General features: G+C 36.6%; 1 protein-coding gene across 1 annotated transcript; it reads left to right on the forward strand.

Annotated features, from left to right (window-relative positions):
• On the forward strand, window positions 1–18,104 carry LOC142344752 (coiled-coil domain-containing protein 102A-like). Its single transcript, XM_075396647.1, has 8 exons — window positions 1–547; window positions 3,167–3,319; window positions 3,646–3,727; window positions 13,166–13,416; window positions 13,915–14,036; window positions 14,407–14,545; window positions 17,405–17,509; window positions 17,642–18,104. Exons 1-8 carry the CDS (start codon window positions 401–403, stop codon window positions 18,062–18,064), a joined length of 1,422 nt encoding a protein of 473 aa, XP_075252762.1. The 5' UTR covers window positions 1–400; the 3' UTR covers window positions 18,065–18,104.
• Window positions 18,105–18,910: the final 806 nt, after the last annotated feature.

An 18,910-nucleotide genomic window follows, 5' to 3' on the forward strand; every position in this document is an offset into this window, starting at 1 on the left:
AGGGAATACGTATTTCAGCGAACACGCTGAACAGAACTAGGAAGCGCCTGGCTATCGTGTCTATAACTTATGAACACTCAGTGCGTAATTTCAGCTCCCACTAAAACACAATTGCAGAAGAAATTCTGGCAATTTATTTGCCTCGTTTAGTTTCCGTTCTTTAATTTACCGGCTGCACTTAACATTGCCAACCGTTTTACTGCATTACTTTCTACTAGAAACAGAAGCGGAAAACTTGTCCTTTAAGTTTCTTATCCGATTCAATATCCACAAAGAGGTCAATTTTGACCATACGAAACTATCTTCAACTTCTAATACCGGTGTAAAAACAGCAAACAAATTTTACAAATTCTATTTAATCAACTTTTTTGAGAGTAATTACAGAGAAACAAGTAAAACGATGGACAGAGTAGCAACAATTGAGGCAAATGACGGGAAACTCAATCTGTCTAGCTCTAGTCTCGATTCGGATTCTACTAGTGACACGTCATTTCTCGGTCTCAATCCACTGGACGACTCAAAACTGCGAGAAATCGAAGAATTGAGGGTAGGTCATATTAAATGTAATGATTTCGGCATTTGACAAAAATAGCACAAAAGTTCACCACTTCCGCCTAGCTTCAAAGCTTGGCTTTTTTGTTGTGAGCAGTTAAAAATATTTTTTTAGAGTATTCACGAAGTCCAAGTTTTCTGTTTAAGTTCTAGACATCTAGAATTTTGTTGCAATTTGACATAATTTTACTGAATGCGGACATAATTGTACTGAATGCTAATTTCTGAACGCGGGCAATTCAAATCACTCAAACAGTCGAAAAGTCAAGCGTGAAGAAGTCACTCGGGAAGTGAAATCGAAAAAAATATTCCAGAAGAAATCTGTCAGGCGAAAATTTTGCATAAAAAAGACACGCGCTTGCAATACAAGCGCTTCAATTTCGTTCGAGAGCAATTAAGCGCTAGAGACAAAATTGGGGGACACTTAATCACTTATTAAAAATTTACTCAAAAAAACATAGCTGGCATATTGCCAGAAAATAGCCGCAATAGATTCGTAGATCGGCAGTCAAGAAAACAGTAAAAAAGACAGACCAAAAAAATTCGTCTTTTCATTGAAGGCTGATCTGTTATATTTTGATTTAAAATCAGTATAAATTTTTGCTGCCTCTATTAGCTGATCTCAAATAACCTTCATTTAGAGTGACACACACCGATTTGACCTTATCTTTTTGAATTACAGTAAATAAAAGTCAATTTCAAATTGAGGAAGTCATTTTTGAGAGTGAGGTAAGTCAAGTGTGACCAAAAATTTAATCCCGCGCATGAACAAAAAACTCGCTCCACTAAGAACGAAAAATGACGTCACACATGCAATTCAGTTGAAATTGCATGAACGAATGAACACAAAGTGGCTGTGACGTCATATGGTCGTAACAAAAATCATGACGAAATAAAAAACATAGCAGGACAAGTCCTGACGTACAATTCAAAGAATATTTATTGACTAAACAAAAAACTAGACCTGGAATGAACTATGAATGGATTGCGAAAACCATTTAGAAAAAAATCCGATCCAAAAAATCGAAAAAATAGTAAAAACCGAAGTAAAATTGCCGCATGTGAACAAAAAACCACTAGCGAGAAAGGGAATTTTTGTTCAAACGCCGTTTTCTCACTCTACTTTAAAATTAGAGCGAGAAAAATTAATAAAAGCAAAATTCAAGTTAAAAGAAGAAAGCAGTTTTGATACAAACGTAATTTGAGATCAAGATTATTAACTAGAATGAACACGAAACTTGCTCCAATGAGTTGCCTTGAGAACAAGAAAGTTCAGTGAAAACCCTATAGAATTTTAAAAAGGCTCAAAATGTATTTGAAATGCCCTTAATTTTATTAATAAATGTCCGATAAATAGACTTGGCTGAAAAACAGAAGTACAAAGATTTAATTAGAAAGAACATAAAACTGCTTTAAAAAACTTACCTCGTTTGAAAAAAATGTAGGGCCTTTCCCATTATCCCCCCCCCACTCAGTGGTCAAAAATAATATACTTCCATGCATGGTGAACATACCATAATGGGTATACAATTTCATGCGGGAGGGGGCAATAATGGGAAAGATATGAATGACTCTTCACTGGCTTGCCAAAAAATTAAGATTTGGAGCACTAATCGCTTTAGGCGAAACGCATTAACACAACGCAACTAGGAGAAATTTCAAAAAATTTAAACTTGAGCATAATTGATATCAATCGGACGCAGAGCAACATTTTAAAAAGCAAAATAAAATTTCGAAATTCTGAGATTATCTTTATACCCGATCATTAAAGAATGAACTTTGAACTGTTCAATGAATATCAAAATCTTCACTATTTTTCGGCTCAAATAGCACAACATGAGAACAATTTGTTTAGAAACTGATCAGAATGGTTCGCGATTATTCTAATCACAAAAAAATAGCTTTTATCAAAATACTCCGCAACTATCACGCCAATCATTTGCACAACGTATACATTCGTATACAAGTATACGAGTAGAATTTCGATAATTGAAGAAACAGGCATGCAAAGAAGTAAAACACCTTTAAACAATAACTGAAAAAGTTAGACGACGAACTTGTAACCTCTCACGCCCAAAAATCCATCCAATATTGACTTTCAGATATGTAACATCACAACCTTTATCTGGAAATAAAAAAACCAACAAACATGAGCACGCTTTAATATTCCAATGCCAACTATGAAGACAAACAAGAAACTGGCTCCAGCTAAAAAATGCATCAATGAAAACAACCTTAAGTAGTCAAAAAACTACAAGGTTAATTTTAGCGCTCCACTGTTATAGCAGCTAGGGGTCTTCTCCAATGACTATTCAGCAAGCCTCGCCAAAAAAAACGACTGCAATTGAATGATTTCCAATTTCTCACAGACAAGAATAAGGTGAAGCAAAAATGTTGCTCACTAAATCTCGAAGAAAAGCGAAATCTGTCAACAATTATCTCTTTGAAAAAGAATACCCGGAGACATTTAAATTCTAAAATTTGTGTAGGAGAGAAAAAACTCAATCAAAAATTAAATAAACAAAGGTCGAATAAGTATCGAATTATATCAAAAACTAACAATTTCAAAGAACAGCAACAAAACCCGACTAAACATTTTTTTTTGTAATTTTAGGCTCGAGCAGCTCAGACGGAGCAGACTATGAAGTGGTGGTCTGACTGTACTCAGAACTGGAGGGAGAAATGGAGCAAAGTGAGGAGTGAGAGGAACGTGGCGAGGGAGGAACTAAAGGCCATCAATAAACGACTCGATGACACACTACAACAGGTCTCAATACATTCTTCTAATATATTTTATTATAGCCACAGTTATGACATTTAACCAAATGAGCAGATACCCTCTATGCACGCTATGGTTACATGTCATTTTGGGCAATTCGAACATTGTGCCAAAGCACACAAACTCATCGTTCCGATAATAAGAACTAATGCCAGAATCTACATTTTCATGTACACAAATGCTAAAAGATTGTCTTGATTTTTTCGATGCATAATAACTATTTTCCATTACAAAGTTTATCAACAGATCATGCATTATTTTCATCACATACAAATAATTCCTAGAAAATTTCACTGGATTGTTCTGTGTTCCAGGTTGAGAAGGTACAACAGGAGAAAAAGTTGCTCAAGGCAGAACTAGAGCGCCAACAGAGACAGAACTCAAACACTTTTTCAGGTTTGAATGGACATATAGTAAAAAAACAAACAGGTCAAACTTTGTTGTACTTCATGCCAGTGACATCTGAACTTTGAAACACTTAAGCCGACGCCGCGTTTGAAATGTGGATTGACAAAGTTACTTGAACAGTTCTTAAAATTCGGCTATTGTATAGTTTTGGCTCAAACGTAAATTATCGTGCAACAGCATATCAATATATTTTCTTTCAGAACAGTTCCAAAATATAGCACATTCGTGCTGACTGGATGGTGAGCGTTAGCCATTCTATTAGGCATATCAGTCAGAAAAAAAACAGATGAAGTAGCACCTCCCTAGCAGCATAACATAGCACGATAATTTAGCAAATTAAATTTCAAAAATACCAGCTTTTTTTCAGAGTTTTTATTTATAAAAACGTATCAAAAATTACATATTCTAGTGATAATAAATCTAATTTTGGAAAAACTTCATTGGTTTAACTGAGGATAGTTTCAACCTTTACATACATAGTTTTCAGGAAGGCAAAAGTTCACGTAAAATAGAATTTCCTCCCATTTTCCAACCGTCGTGTCGTTGTATACATCTGTTTAAATTCAATTCCGTTCTGGCTCACCTGTTTTGGCAGTTCAGTAAGCACCACTGAACTCGGCAGTAAACTTTGTCCCAGTTATAACTTTACCTACTTTATACGTTTAGGTTATCAAGCCTCAAAAAAGTACTGTGGATACAAATCATGGGCTTTTTATTAAAGTAAATGCATTACTTTAGAGCGCTTTCATCTGACAAAAACATGCAAAAAAAGAGCCTCTCCAATTTTTGGCAAAATAATTTTCACTCCTTAGAAAAATTATTCTTGTGAAATTAGCTGCTACAGTATCAAATTAGGCCAGGCAATTACAGATCACACAAACCGCGATCTCTTTATGCATGCCAGTCTAACTTGATAAAAGATATAGCAATTCGAAGTCAAAGATATATGCGTACGACCTGTTTGTGCAATAAAAGTTGGGTTGAGTCGCTCAAAGATTTAATTCACAAATGAGATGGTTAAATAAACAAGCGTCCTAATTACCAGTGTTTAGAGTCAAGCAGTTTGTTTCTAACTCTGAGCGCTGGCATTAGGTCGGGTCCTCCATTACTGTTGCTGACAAAAGTCTTGTTGAAACGGCAAAGGAAAATAAAGTTAAAACTATTTATCTGTATTGGAATTCGTTTCTCTGGTTTAAACTGGAGTAAAGTTTCAAGGAAATTTTCAGCTCTGAGCTTCAAAATTAGATTTTATCTGGCATCTTTCATCGATATGATCAGTGAAGTCTGCGGCCAACAGGGTCCGCAAACTACGTTCACGTTTATAATGAAACGGTTTCCTAATTTTCCTATTGGCTGAGAATTCGAGAATCAACTCAGCTTAACGGGAAATGATTGTTTTTCCTTTAATTTTTTAAAAAAGCAGGTGCCTTTGAGCTGCGTTCAATATCTTGTAGGTGCATCATTTCTCCCACCTATGCTCTTAAAAAACAAACTTAAGTTTGAGTGTGGAGATCTATTGCGTTATTCCTAATGCACCTGCTTTGCTCTTAGTAGTTCTCCCGAGTTGCAAATTTAATAGCTGAGAAAATGAGCAGTTTTAGCGGAGCCTATGTGAATTTAGTTCCTGATCTGTTTTAAAACTCTTCTTGAACAATTTGGGTCTATTAAGGCGCGTTTATTAAATAGATAGAGAATGATAGTACGTTGCTTGTCTAAGAGCGCGGTGGAACCTGAAGTGTCAAAAGTGTCAAAAGCGTGCTGACATTATTCGCAAAGATTTGGTACTGAGTTCCTACTTTGTTGGACAGAGATAAAAAACAGGAAATCGCAGAAGTCGAAAAAGTTGTTACAACATCATTTGCAATATGGAAATAACGTTGATTGTAAACAATATCAATCGCAACTAGCGATAATGTTGCGATATAAAACTAATCGCAAATGTGATATGCGGTAAAGCTCAATGGGATAAGTTATTAACGTAAGAAAATCAGGCATCTGATGCCTATTTAAAGGCGGTCACAGAAGAAAGAAAAGAATAGCAAACGTTGAGGATGACGGAATTTGACAAGAAAAACTTCTTCTAGAACTACAGGGCTGAGAATTTGGTCGTTGTCGTCAGACACATCAACCACTTCTACGTCTGATTCTGATTGTCTGTCATTATCGTCGTTGGTTGTATTTGAGATTGCTGTTAATTTTCTGCATCTATTCTTCCATTTGCATTTTGCTCATCTTTTTCACTCAGTTCGAGGTTATATCTTAGTTTTCTACTATATGTTTGATATTTCCTTTTTGTTTTGTTGTTTGCTGGAATTTGTTATTTTTTGGTGTTTCAGGGAAAATGTCAACAGTCGATTGTGACGATTCTGCCTTTTGTATGGCAGTTTATGCCCGCAATTTAGAGCTCTTAAATTTTAGTTGCCATTCAAGCAAGCTGGGTTCTTCTAGCCAAAAATCTCATGTGAATATGTTATTTTCTGTTTAAATGTCTCCAGTGTTGATTGAAATTCTTTCCCCGGTCTCGACTGGAAATTCTGTAATTTCGCTGTTAGTGACTTCCGTGACATCTAGGATGTCTGTGAAAAGAAAAATCCCTTTTGAGAAGTCGATGTTTTCTCCAAAAATTGTTATCTTCTATTGATGGCCCCACCCCAAAAAAGTTTTTTTCATCTCACTATTCTTTTAAATCCTGCTTTATCTCGAATGTTTTTGTCGCCTCCAATTACACCTAATTTCATTTCACTGGAGTTTATTTTCAAGGAAATTTTTGCTCTGAGCTTCAATAGATTTTATCTAGCATCTTTCATCGATATGATCAGTGAAGTCTGGGGCCGACAGGGGCCACAAACTAAGTTCACGTTCATTGTGAGACGGTTTTCTAAATTTCCTATTAACCAAAAATTCGAGAGAATCAACTCTGCTTATCAAAAAATGATTATTGTTTTCCCTTTACACTTTTTTTTTAAAAAAAGCAGGTGCCTTTGAGCCTCGTTCAACATCTTGTAGGTGCGTCATTTCTCCCACCTATGCTCTTAAAAACATAGATTTGAGTGTGGAGATCTATTGCGTTGTTCCTGTTGAACCTGCTTTGCTCTTAGTAGTTTTAGAGTTGCAAACTCTTAGAGTTGTAAACTGTTAGTTGCAGACGTCAATTTAAGAGCGGAGAAATTCAGCAGTTTTAGTGGAGCCTAGGTGAATTTAGTTCCTGGTCTAGTTTAAAAATGTTCTTGAACAATTTGGGTCTATTAGGCCGCGTTCGGGTTTATTAATTAGAAAGTGAATGATATTACGTTGCTAACCTAAGCGCACGGTGGAAGCTGTAGTGTCAAAAGTTGATGCTAAGTGCAGTGGGTGCTGAAGTTATTTGCGACGTTTAAGTACTGAGTTCCTATTTTGTTGGACGGAGATAAAAAAACAGGAAATCGTAGAAGTCGATAGGAAATCGAAGTTGTTACAAAATCATTTGCAATATGGAAATAACGTTGATTATAAACAATATCAATCGCAACTAGCGATAATGTTACGATATAAAATTAATCTTTAATAAGATATGCGGATAAAGCTCAATAGAATAAGTAAGTAACGGAAGAAAATCAGAGCAGGCATCTGAAGCCTACTTAAAGGTGGCCGCAAAAGAAGAAAAGAATTGCAAATGTTAAGGATGGCGGAATTTCACAAGAAAAACTTCCTCTAGAGCTACAGGGCTGGGAATTTGGTCGTTGTCGCCAGACACATCAACCACTTCTACAGAGTCTGATTGTCTATCAATATCGTTGTTTGCTGTATTTGAGATTGCTGTAGATTTTTTGCATCTGTTCTTCAATTTCCATTTTGCTAACTTTTTCACTCATTTCGAGGTGGATCTTAGTTTTCTATTTCAAGTTTGATATTTTCAATTTTTTTGGAATTTATAATTTTTAGGTGTTTCAGGGAAAATGTCTTCATCATTTTCTGAGCGTTCGTTTCTCAAGTTTTCTAGAGCTGATGAGCCACAACATATTGACGTCCCCAGTAGTAATTGGATTGTGACTATTCTGCTTTTTGTAAGGCGGTTTATACCTGCATTTTTGAAGTATTGAATTTTAGTTGCCATTCAAGCAACTTGGGTTCTTCTTGCCATAAATCTTGTCTGAATATGTTATTTTCTGTCGATTTTTATTCGATTTTTAGTTCTCTAATTATTGTTATCTTCAACTGATGGCCCGTACCACAAAAATTGAACATTTTTGTCTTAATGACGCTTGAGTTCTTCAATTTCTTCAATAATTTTCTTTTATCTCGCTATTTTTTTACATTCTGTGTTATCTCGAATGTTTTTGTCACCAATTACACCTATTTTCATATTCAAATAAGCGTGGACAAATTATTTACCCAGAATGGTGGCACACTTTCTTGGCTGTTAGAACATTAAATATAATTTGAAATAAATTCTAACTCGGCTGTGTCTATGAGAACAAAGACTTTTGTTTAACCATTACTTTTACTTTTTTAGTCAGTATCGATATCGTTTTTAAGCTACCAGGCCAAGCATGTTGTCTGCAATTATTTTACTACAATGGTCTTGCAAACAAATAAAACTAAGAGCTCTAATAAAAAAATTACAATACAATTGTTCGCATATGCTTATGGCCATTTCTTCGTACTAGCTTCAAATTTCTGCACATGAAATATACACACGTTCTCCAGTTATACATCCTCTGTTCGTACATAATTCACGCCTACCAAAAACTAAATCACAGATTCCAATGCGCGATCAGAATTCTACTACTAGATTTTGTAGCAAAAATCGCGACCAAATTAACTGATATTATCTAACCGTCAGCCCTGGTATTGAACAGGTACATCTATAGCACTATTGTGCGGTTCAGCAGTTAATCGTGTCGACTAATTTTTGCATGTAGCAAAAAAAATTACTCAGGCACTTGGCAAACACGGGGCGTAGATTATGTGGCACGGTGTAAAAAGTCCTTAATTATTTTTGAACAGATGTGAACATAAATTCTGAGCCCCCGGGAAAAATTTGTGACAAAATATATGTACATTTTCCAAACGTTTGTCTGCAACACAATGATGTACATTAACACTTAAAATGCAAGGTTTCGAATTTTGCTTTACGGTAAACACAGCTCAGGCAACAATTTGTTTTTTAGAAAAGAAACAAGAAAGCTCAAGCCATTTCACATAACGATCCGACCTCTAATATTATTAGCTAACAACCAAAAATTATCCCGTCAATTTTAAGAATTCCTTAGATCACTAAACAGCACTCAAAAACACACAAAAATAAACTCACCAGGCAACATTCTGCGTATTTAAATGCAAAATTAAAATGCAAGCGAAATAGCAATTTAAAAAATTCTTGAAGAAAATGTAATGCACTTTTGGAACCAATAATATTGAGTGAATCTAAAATAAAAAGCACCAAAATTGTAACGTCGCTTTTGCGTTTATTTCTTATTTTGCAAAATCACAGATGTAAATCACCAATGTCCGTGAGAGTAAAGAACAAGGAGGCTCGGTAATGTGCGTTCTCACATAATGTTCGACCCCGCTCATCCACATAATGTTCGACCCCGCTCATCCCGGAAATAGAAAATTTCAAACATTCACATTCTGTTCGGAAATAATTGGTGTACGAATTAAAAAAATCGCTTTCAAATTCAAACCTCTTTCAAACTAATACCACTAAACGAATTAAACCATTCCAGAGGGCCAATGAAATCTGCTATGAACGAGACAAGACAAACAACAAAATTAGATAACAACAAATATTAATTGCGAACAACAAGTCTTAATAACAAGATCAAAAGAGCATCACATTAAAACCTAAATTAAACAAATTAACTTGTACTTCACTAGAAAATATATGGGACCTCTTCTTAACGAGACAGGTAACGAGAAGACAAAAATTACGTCTTCATTTTTCTAAAACAAATAACTTCAAAGTAATGAAAACCATTAGCTATCAGCTGAAATCATTATTAAGTTTAATTTATAACTCCATTGGGACCAATTGAGACCTGTAATTATCCAGAAAACCTCATGCGACTACGGAAAGAACAAAAACAGGCAAATCAAAATTGAAAATGAATTTGCAAGAAAACGGCGTCGAAGCCCTGAAAACAATAATCTATTCAATAAATTAGAAATTTTTTTGCGCCTTCCTTTAACGCCATTAAAAGGATATGTGGCCTGGTATAAATGTGATATAATGACAAGACAAAAAACCAGAAAAATTGGAAATGTCCGAAAATCAAATAATAGCCGCCTGGAATTGCTGACGCGGCTATTAAAAATTATAAAAAGAATAAGCTTCAAGTTGATAAAAAAAAGGTGGCAAACCTCATCAATCAATATTTATTAAATGCGATAACAACCGTCAGCTTATAACAAACAAACACTGGTTAGATTTCAAACTCTTAGCAAGTAAATTGGACCTGTATTAGTGAGACTAAGTCACAGGACTACACAGTAACACGAATACAACCAGAACTCCAAATTTCATAAATAATTTTACGCAAACACAGTTAATAAAGCCAAAAAAAAATAAAGCTTTGAAATGAAATTATGAAAATGGAATATGTGAAAAAAGAGTGTTGATTTGAACTCATTGCCGTCTGTAATTCACATGAAAATGAAAATTATCCCACACACAATCCGCGACATTTTTGGATTCTAAACCTCAAAAACAAGTAATTGTTCCATATTTTCGTGAAATAGATAACGCGACAAAACATCAAAATTATTTTGGATAATTTTCATGTAAAATTAGCGAAAACCGGCCAAATTTTAACTGCAGACAACTCTCGTAGAAAGCTGAAGTAACACTCTCCCTCTTTCGGTTTTGAGAACATTGTGTCAACAGTTTTTTGTTTCATATTTCGATCAAATTTAAACAAACTGGGACATTAAAGAACTCAACCTCCAAGAACCGCCCTTCACACAAGGATTAGTCAGCAAAAAAGTTTCTGTGAATCGCATATTTGGAGACTAGTAAGCTGTAAGACTCTAAGAGAACTTAATGCTTGCTGGGCGCTACCCGTTTATCCCGTTCTTGAGGACAAAAAGTTGAAAGGGTTAGACGAAAAATTCGTCACGCGAAAAATTGCATAAAGACCAACAGGGCTAATACAATTGCAAAAAAAAACTTTGTAGTAAGGCAATAAGAGCTGTTCAGACACTTAATGACCTCCGGGCACTATCTTTTTATCCCGTTGTTGAGGACGAAATATCACAAGGTTCAGAGAAAAATTCGGTAAAGCGAAAAATTGCAAAAAAAACGCAACAGGACAAATATAATTGATACAAACTTTGTTTGAGAGCAAATAATAACACCGAATGATAATCAGTTAGAAAAATTTTTAAAACGATGAAAGAGATATAACACAACATATTCACATTATTGGAACCAATCAGTCTCTTCGTTTCTTCAAACGAGATTCACATAAATGGAAAAAATATTCCAAAACCCCAAAAAAAAGTTCGAGCCAGCAAAAGATAAAAAATCTCAAAGCAGCAAATTTTAACGGTTTAGAGGATAGCTCTTCGAAAATGAACAATTTCTCTGGCCAATAAAAAAGCTACCGTCGGACAAATCACTCGAACAAGTAAGGGTCAGGCTGTGCTTGTAGTTAGCATAAGCAAAGGGATGGTAATTGATGTGGGAAAAATTGTCGAGGGTTTCGATTTGCCCTTCATACCATTAATATTTGCCTCATAAAGCGTTTCTCAACAGCTTTCCTCTAAAAACTTAACGGCTTAAATCATTGTACTATTCAGAAAACCAAACTATGCAGCAAAAGAGTTGTTTGAAATAATTTCTTAAAAATACATATAAATCTAGAAACCAGAAGTCACTAAATTCAAAAAACTTCACTCCAATTGAAGCAGGGGATTATTGCAATTTCCGGATAAAAATTCACGTTTGTTTACAATATACAAAACTCAAAATTTCAAAGGGATGCTATCAAGGGATGTGAACTTGTCAAAATATGGTAACCTTGTAATTATCTATCTTACGATCATTTTTTAGCAACAGACTTAATTTCCCACTAGGAGCTATCTATGTCACGCAAAAATTAATAATTCAAGCGTGAAAAAGTCACGAAGTGAAATCGAAACAATGGTCTAGAACAGAAGCGCAAAAACGGTCCAGCAAAAATTTTGCATAAAAAAGACACATAATTGCTTGAAATTTTTGAGATCCATTAAACAAAAGTACATTAATGGCAAAAATTTGATAAAACACCTTTGCAGAAAAACAATTGAAGTTCGCCAAACTTTTGCTCTAGATGAAATAAGACAACCAGTAGTTTTGTGGACAAAAGTTGCAAAAAACAGGATAAATTTATTGGATAGGGCAAAATTAGCTGAAGGAAACACATTGAACATACAATTTAGCAACCAGTCTATGAATTCCATGATATCAGTCAGGAATAATCTAAGAAAAAATTAACGGAAAAGTCTGTAATGAGCCAGTATTCACAAAAAACCACGATAACTCAGGGACAAAATTTCCATAAAAAACACAAATTTTCATTAACATAGCCGACTCACGTCGGAATAATTTATCTCAAACAACCGGCGAGCGGTTGGCTTCGTCAATAGCTAGCCTCGGTTTAGTGAGGCTAGCTTTACCTTAATTGAAGAGACGTGGGGTGAGCGCAGCGCGGGGGGTTGCACCGATGGAAGGGGGGTCTTTGGCTGCATGCTGCCCTTACGGCCTGAACGATGTACAGGGGTGGGGGCGAAGTGAGGGGAGTGTTGTGGGGGGGGGGGTTTAACCTCTAAGAACCTCCCTTCACACCATAAGTATAAGTCTCCAAAAGAGTTCCTGTGAATCGCATTCGCATACCTGGAGACTAGTGAGCTGTGAGCACTTAATGCTCGTTGGGCGCTACCTGTTTATCCCGTTTTTGAGAACGAAAAGTCAAATGGGTCAGCCGAAAAATCGGTCAAGCGAAAAATCGCATTGAAAAAGACCAACAGGAATAATATAATTGCTACAAACTTCATTTGACAGAAATTTAAAAACCCATATAAAGCTATCTACACCTCACGGGCTTCCTTGTAACCCATGCCATTCCCTGTGATATACTCTAATCAGTCCAAATCGAGGGAACAAAAATTACCATCTGAGAACATAATTCCTCCCCCGCTTTAAAGTGAGGTCCGCAACAAAAATTTGAAAGCTTTGTTTTCTTTTCACATTCCCAACGGCTTCCCGCATCATTCAATTCTGAAGAGTAACCAATATAATCGAGTCACCTGCAGATTTTACATAAAAGTACATTTGACAATCTAAACAAATAGGGTTACATATGACTCGCTATCAGGTCTTTTCTTGACCTCAAACTCAAAAAATTTTGTCATGAAATTAACAAACGAAACATTTCAAATATTTAAAGAATAATTTTTCTGCACCAGAGTACGGCTCCATGAAACGCACGGGTTCTTTGCGCCTCAATGCACCATACGACTGGACTAAGTCAGCGACAAAGGCTTTCATGAATGCCACTTCCGCCTCAGAAAGTGGGTCCCTCAACAATGACGAGGTGGATTCGACCGAAATCGGAGGAGACGAACCGAGCGAAATCTTCAAAATGGACACTGGTTCCACCGAAGGGTCTGAGAAACCACAGCGAGCAATTCATGTAAAATTGGAGGAAGCAAATAAAGTTAGAGTCAATAACCTTTCGTTAAACATTTTTATTCATTTATTTCAAAACTTTGATCTCGAGAAGTCTTCGAAGCACATTGACTACTGTTGCAAATTTTGTAAACAAAATTGTCTACACAATATGCTGAAAGCAGAATGTTGAGAATTGTAATATTGTGGGATATATCGATCATTAAAATATCAATTTGTTTTTATTCGAACATCTATCTATCTTCATATCATTCGTGCGCAAACCTTCACAATTTGACAAACACATATATAGCAGCCTTGCACATCGAATGCTTTCAATGACCTACAAATTTTTATTTTTTGCTTATTAAAAAAGAATGATACTTCCTTGACCAACATACTCTTCAAGACTCAATACAAGAAAATACGTTGTCATCTGTTTAGATTGATTACACAGGAAGGACAAGCCTGAATATTTAAAAATACAAGCAAAACTGATGATTATTGGTTTCAAACTACAAAAAAACACAAATTCCTTTTCTTTTAGATAATTAACTTCGAGAGGGCCTCAAATAAAACCCTGCACGATGAAAACGAAAGTTTGACTGAAGAAATCAGAAAACTGCAAACTAACATCCAGCAATTGACAATTTCCAAAGAAGCCGTGAGGTAAACAAAATACCCTTTTTCAGATCTATCGATCTTGATCGTAGTCTTGTGGACAGAAAATAATATTGTTCTCCTTTTCAACGGTACATGGAGTTGTTATGGCTGGTCCCAGTTTTTGACTATCTTATGCAAGCCATATGCGGAAAAGAATTAATTTTAGTATTTTCATATAGGCCAAGGAGACAGAAATTTTGTCCACTGTGTAAAATCTACAGACGCCTGAGCTGATAACCTAAACTGAATAAACGAAATGAAATTTGAGACGAAATGGCGACCTCGAATGATCTAAATTCATAACTACCGCTGCTTCTGCTTTTAAACCTGTTTTATAGAAAGTTGCACCTGAAACAGTTGAATGCCGTCTTTTTAGCTTTGAGTTGAAAACCGCCAGGCAGAACCACGAGAACCAGGTTGCTAACATGACTGCAGATTTATCAGACAGCAGTTCACGAAACACGGACCTGGAACAGAAGATTGCTACACTTCATGACGATATTGAAAAATTACAGGTAGATCACTTGATCATTTCTTTTCTGAGACAAAGCATAGCCAACTTTCCTTGAAGCAAGGAGCAGCTAGGGAGTAATCAAAATTTAAAATTGCATTCAATTACTTGCGAACATCAGACCATTAATTACCAATATGAACGTCCACAAGAGCTGTACAATAAGGCCTAACGTCCATGAGAACTGTACAATAAAGCCTATTGTTGTTACCCCAAAACCGAGAGGAATTATGTGCTCAACTGCATGACCCATCTTGTTCAGTCAACTTTGGACGAGTAGTAGATTGATAGCGCGCCGCGTAGGTAAAGTATGGAGCTACGCAGGAGCGCGAAATCATAATTTTTGTCTGTCTTGATCTTGTGATCACGTCAGAAAAATAATAGTTTCTCGCTGATTCTTGCTGCCAGCTTCCCTATGAATTTCGACGCTGATGGACTGTTAGGGTGTCTAAGCAGGTGCAAATACTGTGAAAATGGACCAGCACTGGATTCGAACCAGCATCTCTTATTTGCAAGCCTAGTGCGCTACCCATTTACACCAACTGGTCTTAAGCGGTCGAACCTGAGCATCTCTTATAACCCGTTCTCATGTTCTTTCTTGTTCCTCAAGGCTTCGTTTCTCTAGCCAAGTATACGTTGAGCAAGTAGAGCTTATTGTCAAGATTATCTTATGCACAATTTACATTAGGTTGTTCTCCCTCAACTTTCTAGCATGGACTAGCTCCCCCAGTGGATGAATAGGTCAATGGACAGAACGCTATCTTTTCGAACTCTATTACTCTTTCTCCATAGTTCAATTTTTTATGATCCCGTGATATCCGCATGAATCCCGTATGCATTTAGGACAACTCTTAGCAAACGAATCAAACACTTTCACATCTTTTTAAGCATGAAAGAAATAGCCCATTTGCTGTGATAACTAATCGAGCACCGTCATCAGTTCTGGTACTTCATTAAAGAAAATGGTAAAACATAACCGACTAACTTCGGGTGAATTACTCTCAGACGACCGGTGGCGGTTGGCTTTGTCAATAGCTAGCTACGGTTTAAAGGGGCTAGCTTTAGATTAATTGAAAGGGCGTGAGATGAGCGCAGCGGGGTATGCACCGAGCGGGACTGATGGGGTGGGGCAACGGTGGGAGGGCGGTTTTTGGCGCTGCACGTAGCCCTTACGTCCTGAACGATGTGCAGGGGTGGGGATTGGGGTGGTGGTGAACTGAGAAGGGGCTGCTGTGGGGGATCCTCTAAGAACCTCCATTCACACTATAAGAATAAGTTTCTAAAAATTGGAGACCAGCGAGCTGAAAGGCTCTATGAGCACTTAATGCCCACTGGGCGCTACCTGTTTATCCCGTTTTCGGGGACGAAATGTCAAATGGGTGAGACGAAAAATCAGTCAAGGGGACAATCGAATTAAAAAAGACCGGCAGGACTAATATAATTACTACAAACTTCGTTTGAGAGCAATTAATGAGTCCCGTATTTCGTTGTGCCTGAGTTGGGTATGACACCTTTTGGAAAATGTACACCATGAACCACAATAAATATTTCTCTGCATGAATATGATGGTCGCACTTACACAGGGACCCAGTCGTATAAAAGGATAATCACATCTCCAAAATTTTCTTGCGTTCTCAGCGCTCGTCTCATGCAAAGGTTAATATAGTTGGATACAACATTGATGCTCATTTGCCCTGTCTTTGGGTAGTATCATATTAGGCTACTTTCTCACTGGAAGAAGATTTTTGTCTATACTTCGTTTAAAGAAGGATGATTAAATTTTAATAAAATTTGGAAAATACATTTTAAAAATTTATTTTATTGGTGGGTAAGAGTGTATCAGTTGTTTTGCACAAACCTCTTTTCATCACTTTCGTCTAGCTCCTAATTTAGTAACATATTCAATGATTTTGCACCATTTTTTCATTGAGATCTGTTTATTCTAAAACATGTTCAAATCGGAGTAAAATAATGCAAGTGTCAAAATATTGCGAAGTTAAAAATATAAGGATAATATATATAATCGGGGTTTAGAGTAATAGAGCAAAAACTTAGGATACCGAATCTCAGAATTTAAATTCTTTTATTAGCTGTCTTGTCTTAAATGTTAATTTTCGATCGAATAGTATGCCGAAGGTCTATCCGAGGCTGCTGAGACGGATGATGATCTAACAAACAAACACATTTTTCGACTCGACTAATCAAAATTAAGTTATCGGCAAGACCAAAAACTGAGAACAGAATAGATAAATATGGACAGTAAATGGGCGACTAACTCAATATGGACAGTAAATGAGCTAAATATTCCCTAAAGTGTACTCGAAGTCTACTCTAATACTACTGCTATACTATTACTGCAATGTATCATTTGATTAGAATAAAAACGAATTTACAAAACACTTTTCATGTTGTTGTTGTTGATGTGGATACTCAGTCTGGGGACTGACGGGCAGCTCTCCATTTCCGTGTTCGTTAAAATATCGTCCTCGTGTTCCTGCACCTGTTACAATCACATACGATTTGCCAGCTGCAGCTATTTGTTTCTAAAAACTTTTCATCGACAAATTTCCACATGATCTTCAATATTCGTTTTTTCAGACCGATCATTTTCGTGAAGTCTATTTGCCTTTCGAGTCTGTTGACTATCCGGGCCGTTCTGAACATAAATTTGTTTGTCGCTTTTTCAGTTCTAGTTTTCAATGTCATGCACGTACAATTAGGGCAGGAGCAACAAACACAAAGAACATATAATGTATGTCTTCGGCATCTGATATCTTGTGTCGGTGCTAGAGATAGGAAAGAATAGTAGGACTTCAATTTCCTCTATTATACTGTATTTGCAAATTAAGTCTCATCTGTTCAGATGCAGAACACGGATGAGTGGAGCAAGCGCGAGCAACTGGAGACCGAGAAGTTTCAACTGGAAAGAGAAATAAAAAAGCTGAAAAATCAGCTCACAGATCTGGAGGTAAGTAGTCGCCAGCTTCGGTAGATTCTGTTTCGTGATTACCCGTTACAGCACATTCTTTCACTGCCTGTTCCATTATTTTGCATTCACTATTTGGTGCAAACAAAATGCTCAATGATTCCTTTGTTGCAGAGCCGAGCTGTGAAACTTCAGAAAACATCCCTTCCCGGAACACCAAGCACTGAAGTGACGGAACTAAAGACCCAAATTCAACAACTTCACATTCAAATTGGCAACTTAAAGCATGCAGATGCTAAACTCAAAAGGGCCTTGAATGAAAAAAGTAGAGATATGGAGTTACTCGAACGCCGCAATTTACAATCCGATGCCGAAGTAAAAACATTGAGAGGAAGAGTCGAACAACTGAAACGTGAAACAATAGAGGCGCTCGAGGAAAACGATGTTCAAAGTGCTCAGATCCGAAAGCTGACGCGTGATCTTGAGGACAAGACAGAGTTCGTTACGGAACTTGAACAGGAAGTTGTGAGATTGAAAAGAAAAGCCGAGCAAGCAGTTTTGCACGAAAGAGACACAGATGATGAAATTCTAAACTAATTTTAATAAATTAAGGATTCAATTCAACAATTGCACTTCACTTTTTCCGAAAAAGTTTAAGACAAATTTTTAAAACAATGTTTTAAAACATGAAACGTGCGTCTGGTGGTATAAATATCCGCCCACTAAGCTGGGGGAAGCACAGAAGGAAAAGATCCACATTTTAATAAAGAATTTTAGAAGCTCTTAATCCAAAGATGTTCCTCAAACGTTGTAATCTGAATCTCCAACTGCTGACGCGTGTCATCAATTTTCCAACTTAGTGGTATACGATTCCCGTCTTCTGCGTAGTTGCTGTAACTCTCTGCTAGGAGGTCACAGAGCTAATATTGGGAGGAGCTTGAGCGAAGCCTTCCTTTTAGCCAATACTGGAGGCAAAGAAGAAGAAATGACGCTTATTGTGACTAAATGTTTAGTATATGCAATCAGTTGCATATTGTAATATACCATTGGTATGGCGTATTTTGACGCCCGATTTTATATTGGCAGAGGATGCGCTCTGCAGTATCTTTGTACAGAGGGGTGATTGGGCGGACTCTATCTACGTCTTGTTCACAAAACTATAGTGAGTTTGCAATCTTTATTTATTTACTTTAATAACAATATGAATTCTCGCTTCTATAGTAAGTACCATAAAGTTGCAACGCAAGCGAACGTTCGAAAAGCGAGACTGCCTGAAATTGAGCAATGAGAGGCAGACGTGCGTCTGACGATTTTGTTAGTTTAGTGTATAGAATTTGTGATTCATTAGCTCCTGAAATCACTCTTGAAGAAGTAGCACAAAAATTTTTGAGCAATCGGAGCACAGTTTGGAGGATCATCAAGAGGCGCATAGGTGGGACCTTG

The sequence above is a fragment of the Convolutriloba macropyga genome, chromosome 8 (assembly GCF_964194025.1).
Source record: "Convolutriloba macropyga chromosome 8, txConMacr16.3, whole genome shotgun sequence".
Taxonomy (NCBI): domain Eukaryota; kingdom Metazoa; phylum Xenacoelomorpha; order Acoela; family Convolutidae; genus Convolutriloba; species Convolutriloba macropyga.